Raw genomic sequence first — 6959 nt, 5'->3', positions numbered from 1 at the left:
CCTCGAATTTGGACCTTGCAAAACCAAGAAAGGGGCAAACATAAGTACCAAGCGAATCCAATCAAAGCATGGTATGTCCAAGCTAAAATATCAAAGTTTTCAACCTTGCACTCAAAATTAACACTCTGATGATATAACCAAGTGTCATAATCTATAAAGAATATATCTTCAACACAAATGACGCAAACTTGACTATAAGAAGAATAATTCTCATGAGAAGAACCAAGAGAAGATAAAGTCACATGCCTCCAATAAAACCACAATCTTGTAAAGGTCTCAACAAAGTGCACACTTTTATGGTATAACCAAGTGTCATAAGAAGCAATAGAAATCATACTCTCCAATCCAAAGAAAGACACTTTACCATAATAAGAAACAACTCCGGGGTCAAAAACAACTTTAATCCCCGAGTATCCATATACTTTCCACCAACAACTTCACATGGCAACTTAAGAGATAGGCCAAGTTCACCATGAATAATCATACAAAGAATATCAAAATACTCAAAGTTATGTATCTTTACCTCAATGGCTTTAGATAAGCACAAGATAAGCATAAGCCAAATGTACATACCATTCTAGCTTTTCCACAAAAGAAAAAGCTCTTGACAAATAATATGCCAAAGTATTATTTCAAGACTTTCCTTACCCTTAGCAACTTTTCCTTGTTGAACCTTCACAAAATAATCAATAAAGTTAGGTTCTTTTTGCTCACAATGATCAATCAAACCACCAAAAGTAATATTCTTACCTTTTCTCATAGAAGCATTAGCAAAATCTAACGAGAATGTTCTTTCAAAAGTAGGAATAAGATAAGTAAAGCAATTAATACTAATGCTAGCATCAAAAACTTTACTTTCCTTTTTACTATCAACCAAATCACCACATTCAAATTTGCTCATTTCATCATAAAAATTGAATCTTTTTTCCAAAGGAATGGAAATAGAATCAAAAATTCATCAACACATTCTTCTTGACTCGTTTCTTCATAAAGTTCAAAACTTTCTACCAACAAGGGTAAAGTGGAGTCAAAAGAATCATCACGTGCATCATCCCATAAAGGTGGACTATCATAAGACTCAACATCATCACTAGCTAAAGAGTCATTAAACAAAGAACTAGAATCATCCAATAATCCACAAGAACTCTTAGCTAGTTGCAAGCCACAATTATTTTTCTCATCACAAGATAAAGAAATATCAAACTCATCAATATCATAGCTATCTTTCAAACTCAAAGTGTCACCACAATCAACTAAAGTATCAAGAGTAGAAGGATAAGCTATTTTACCTTGAAGCACTTCTAACTCTTTACCTTGAACTTGCTCAATGAATTCCATAAGTTCTCTGTGAGAATGCACGGGAGAAAAATATTATTATTGATTAATTAAGACAATGATACACTGAGCCCTATATATATACACAATACATGTCCTACTCCTAATACATATACGGGGAGCTAACTTATCTTTTCCTGGAGTAAGGTCATGAACAAAACACGTACTCCCAAAGACACGGGGTGGAAGAGAGAACAAAGGTAAGTGGGGAAACAGGACAGAGAATGGAACTTGATTTTGGATAGCTGTAGATGGCATACGATTAATAAGATAACAAGATGTAAGAACTGCATCCCCCCAAAAACGCAGCGGAACATGAGATTGTATGAGTAGGGTACGAGCAGTTTCAATAAGATGTCTATTTTTTCTTTTAGCTACCCCATTTTGTTGGGATGTGTACGGACAAGATGTTTGATGAATAATCCCATGGGAGTTCATAAATTGCTGAAACGGGGAAGACAAATACTCTAGGGCATTATCACTACGAAATGTGCGGATAGAAACCCCAAATTGATTTTGAATTTCAGCATGGAAGGTCTGGAAAATAGAAAACAACTCAGATCGGTTTTTCATCAAAAATATCCAAGTGCACCTGGAATAATCATCAATGAAACTGACAAAGTAGCGGAATCCTAAGGTAGAGCTAACCCGACTAGGACCCCAAACATCTGAATGGACTAAAGTAAAAGGTGACTCTGCTCGATTGTCAAGACGACGGGGGAAATGGGAGCGGGTATGCTTACCGAGCTGACACGACTCACATTCTAGAGTGGACAAGTGAGATAAGTCAGGTACCATTTTCTGAAGTTTTGACAAACTGGGATGTCCAAACCGTTTATGTAATAAATCCGGTGAATCAGTAACGAGAGAAGTTATTGGAGGAAGACAAGATGCGAGTCCATGTGATTTTGCAAGGATAAGGTAATAAAGTCCATCTGATTCACGTCCGGTACCAATGATCCGCCCTGTACTGCGTTCCTGTATAAAAACAAGGTCATCAAGAAAATAGAACAACAGATTTAAGTGATATGGCTAAACGACTAACGGCTATGAGATTAAAAGGACTACCAGGAACATAAAGAACTGAGTCTAAAGGTAAGGAAGGAAGTGGACTTGCTTGACCTATTGCAGTTGCCATGGCTTGAGACCCATTGGCCATTGTGACTGTTGGAAGAGATTCAGAATATGAGATACTAGTGAAAAGAGATTTGTTACCAGAAATATGATCATGCACCTGAATCAATGACCCAAGACTCAGAAGGTGAAGATTGGGAGACACCGGTCATGCTACTATTTGTTGGAACAACGGAGGTTAATCATGAAGATGTGTGTTTACGTGCTTTGTACTGAAGGAACTGAATATAATCCGGTAAAGAAACCATCTGAGTTAGATTCATTGCATTTAATCCAACCGATTGTGCGTTAAAGGCTTCAGGTACGAATTCCATTATAATATCGTGCCGGAAAAAGCAGAAAATTACTGGGATCACTGTTCACGCGGGAAAAATCACTGTAGCTCGCAGAAAAAAAAACTCAAAGTGGTCGGAATTTGATTTGAACTAGATGGGTAGGCTCGGAATTGTGAGTAGAGAAATCTGTCTTGAAGAAGTTTCGCGAAAAAGTGGCCGGAAAAGGGGCCACGCGCCGGCGCTTGGGGTCGGAGCTTCGCCGGAAAATTTCTTCCGGCGGCGCGTGGCGGCGCGTGGGGGGTCTTCTGACGGAGATATTTTAATGGGTTGGTCGCCGGAGGCCGATCTACTTCGTGGTGGTGTTGGTTTTTGCGCAACACTGACGAAAAGTGATGTTTTGTTACGGACAGCCTCTTTAGTCGCCGGAAAATTGCACGGTAACGAGGTCTTTCTTCCCGGAGGCCGCTGGAATGATGCACAGCGACAATTTCTCACTGATGCTCTGATACCATGTGAGAATGCACGGGAGAAAAATATTATTATTGATTAATTAAGACAGTGATACACTGAGCCCTATATATATACACAATACATGTCCTACTCCTAATACATATGGGATTAGAGTTATCTACTACTATTTACACAATGAAACTAACATTCTCTTGAAAAGATATATTGATCTTCTTTCAATCTCTTCAAAGTTGGTTGAATGTCACTTGATGGCTCCTCTCCAAGAGTCCCTACATAAGATACAAAACAACTAGAGAAAGAAGAAAGATTAGTAGTATTAGAATAAGAAAAATCCTCACTCTCTTTTTGTTTTTCCTCTTTCTTTTCTCTCATTTTCTTGTCAAGCTCTTCACTATTTTCTTGTGACAACTCACTCACTTCACTCCATACTTCCTCTCCTTTTTCCACCCTTGCGTTGTCACTTTTCTCTCCCTCACTCCTCTCTTTCTTTTGTCTCTCATCCTTACTTTTTCTCTTTGTATTTTTCAAGGATGTTCTCAAACTCATTTGCGCTTTCAAGACTTGACTTGGTTCCAAGGGTTCAAGTGTCACCAACTTGCCTTTCCACTTAAGAGAATAGTGATTCTTCCTTCCTTGATGCAAAACATCTCTATCATACAACCAAGGTCGCCCAAGGATGATATGGCAAGCATGTAATGGGACAACCCCACAAATTAATTCATCCTTGTAATCCCCGTTCACTTTAAGTTCGCCACAAGCATTCAACCATTGCAACTTACAAGGTGTAGGATGACTGAAAGTTTCCAACTTTAACTCTTTCACTAAGGTAGCACTCACCAAATTGTCACAACTTGCTCCATCAACTACCAATGTGCACATCCTATCCAAAATCAAACATCTAGTGTAAAAGATATTATGCCTTTGTGTATTTTCCACTTCTTCCTCCATAGAAGTAGACAAAGCCTTTCTCACCAACATATCTTCTTTCCTCCTATATTCTCCATTAGAAACTTGTTGGATGTCGTCTAACTCAGTCAATGTGGTCTCATGATCATGTTGAAAAAGTGGGTTGTTAATCATTCGAGGCTCGCAAGGTGGTATGGGTAGTGGAAGAGGGAGATTGTTCCTCTTTGGTGGTGCTTGCATATGTTGTGAAACTAAATTTAGTGGTGGTCTAGGTTGTGGTGAAGTTTGATAAGGTTGTAGTTGATGTACTTGTGGTGGTTGAAATGTGGTTGGGGGTTGTGTTGGGGGTTGTAGTTGGTGTTGGTAGTGGGATGGAGGATAAGTGTAAGGTGCATTGCAACAAGCATAAAAAAACACAACTTGGCTTGGCATAGTATAAGCATCATAATCTACACTTGGACTAGGAGAAGGACTTGCGAATTGATTTGCACTCCAAACTCCACTTCCAATATCTAGCCTTGCCAACAACTTATCCTCAAAGTGTTTAGGAATGAAGGAATGCCCCCTTCCATTTATATCAACCACATACCTATTCCATTCTACATCAATAGGAAGATTATGATTAAGAAACCAAGGCTTTCCCAATCGTACATGGCAATACTTCATAGGGTATACATCACACCAAACCACTTCTTTAAAGTCCCCTTTGGTTATAGTAACCATCACACCTCTATCAACCAAATCACCCCGAAATTTATAAGGCAATTCCCTTGGAATACAACTCAATCCCAACCATTCAACAAAGGAAGAAGCAATAAAATTGGTCGCATAGTGAGTACTTATAACAACCAAACAACCTTCATAGCCTTCTACATTCGCTATATAATGCCTCAAATTTATCTTTCTCCCACTTTCATCATAAAAGATTTCAACACTTGGAGGAGCACAATTAGTTTCATAAGAAGAAGTGCCATAACCATCCATACCTCCCTTATGACTCCTTGTACCTACAAAAGAAAACATAAAGCAAGAAAGTTGGTTAGTCAAAAATAGGACCTCACAATTCACTCCCTTAGCGTATCACTCAATAGATATGTCACTCAACACTCGTGTTTACACTCAAAGGTCAAAGCATTTTGCGACCTCGCTCAATTGAACTCATCACTCAAGCCTTTTTCCACACAAGGGTATCTAAAAATAATCTTCACAACCAATGTTCCCAAATAAATCCAAGTAGGCAATCAAGTATCGGAAAGGAATGGAATGTATGTGACACCAAAGAAAGCACAATTAAAAACTAACGGACTTGAGCCAAACAATTCACAACGAGAATAAAAGAGAAAAGCACGAAAGAAATGGCACGAAGCAAAATAAAGCACACAAAGAAACTAGAATTAAACTCAATATGAACTAATATCAAGTTAATCTAGTTGAGAGTTTAGTTTACTACAAATAGGAAAAAAGAAAAGAAAAGAAAGAAACTACAAAACTAGACACATTTTCAAATTTTGGTCATATTTGCAAAAACTGAACATATTTGTAAAAGTGGTCAGATTTGCAAAAGAGAGCAGCTGGACAGATTTATAGACTGTTGGTGATCTTTGTAGCAACTTAGAAATCCAACCCTTTGTGGTACTCATGAACCTGCAGTCATTTCCAACCTTCAGTACTCCAGGACAAAGGTCCTCAAATTCAATTCAAATCAGTTCAGTAGCAAGAGTTGTTATCAAACTTCTCCGGACAAACTTCTGGGCAGAAGTTGCAGGTGAAACTTCTGAAAAAATCAAGCTGACCCCAAGCAGGTGAATCAAGCAGGACCTGATCAAACTTACAGTTCAACTAGTCTCAAGTTTTCAACCTCAAAACAGCCTTAACAACCTGTAGCTATCCCCAGCTACACCTCGCAAAACTGCAGATTTTAATATTGCGGGACTGCTGACAAACAACTACCCTCAATTGCAGCCTCTTGTTGACAAAACTGGTACAAAACCTGTGCAGAAAACTGTTGAAACTTGTGCAGAACTTACTGGAACCAGGCAGAAAAACTCAGCCCAAATTGTGCAAACTTTGTTATCTACAGCAGCAAACTAGCTGAAGTTCAGCAACTTAACAGCAGAATTGTTAGACTTCTCAGTAGCTAATAGGTCGGACAAAACAGAGCCAGCAGTACAAATTTTCCAGCAATGGACTGCTCAACAGTGCAGGATTTTGAATTTCTCAATAACCTTCACTAGCAATTAGCAGAAACAAGAAATAGAACCAGCAGTGCAAATTTTCCCAGCAATGGCAGTAATGTAACAAACTGTAGTTAACTCGCAGGTCAGTAGAACTGAAACAATTTGCAACTCTTTTCCGAACTTCCAAACAACTGATCAAGTATGTCCAGTTCTTCAAACAATAGCTCGTGACATGAAACCACACTTTCAAGGAATCAAACTCAAGCTCAAAAGCTCAAGCTAGATTCTAACCAAAAGAACTAATCTCAAAATTCAGAAGTTCAAGCATAATTTGACTAAGGAACTCGAGTCGAACTTACGAATCCAAAATCAACAAATCCAAGAATGGAGATAAAATTCAGTTGAGGCTCAGCAAACTCAATCGAACCCACAAGCAATAATGACAAAATTTCCAGAAATATGGAGATGAAGCTCAGTTCTATACTCAAGTAATCAAACCTGATTCGTTGCGATGATTTCTCAGTTGCTCGAATCGATTCGAACCAGTCCGCAAAGTTCTTCAAATTTCCAGCAGGTGTTTTTTCGAAGTTCTTCAAGCTTGACTCAAAATTTTCTATGCAACCTCACTCAAATCTGCATCAAACGAGTTCAAATTTTGATA

General features: G+C 38.5%; 1 protein-coding gene across 27 annotated transcripts in view; it reads right to left on the bottom strand.

The window, feature by feature from the left end:
* The window catches only part of LOC109243773, a 37661-nt gene that overhangs the window by 5814 nt on the left and 24888 nt on the right, over positions 1-6959 (bottom strand). For 9 of the 27 annotated variants that reach the window (XM_019410753.1, XM_019410752.1, XM_019410758.1 and 6 more), the window contains exon 1: positions 3401-4454. The exons of 13 other annotated variants lie outside the window; for them this stretch is intronic. In XM_019410753.1, the coding sequence (XP_019266298.1) occupies positions 3401-4361 (961 nt within the window). In that variant the 5' untranslated portion in view covers positions 4362-4454. Of the gene's footprint in view, positions 1-6; positions 674-1289; positions 1346-3400; positions 4455-6959 lie in introns of those variants that run through there. 5 more of the 27 variants (XM_019410761.1, XM_019410762.1, XR_002070620.1 and 2 more) reach the window with 3 other exon arrangements.

The sequence above is a fragment of the Nicotiana attenuata genome, unplaced genomic scaffold, assembly GCF_001879085.1.
Source record: "Nicotiana attenuata strain UT unplaced genomic scaffold, NIATTr2, whole genome shotgun sequence".
NCBI classification, from domain to species: Eukaryota; Viridiplantae; Streptophyta; class Magnoliopsida; order Solanales; family Solanaceae; genus Nicotiana; species Nicotiana attenuata.
The sequence above is the reverse complement of the archived record's forward strand: the minus strand, read 5'-3'. Positions and strand labels throughout refer to the sequence as shown.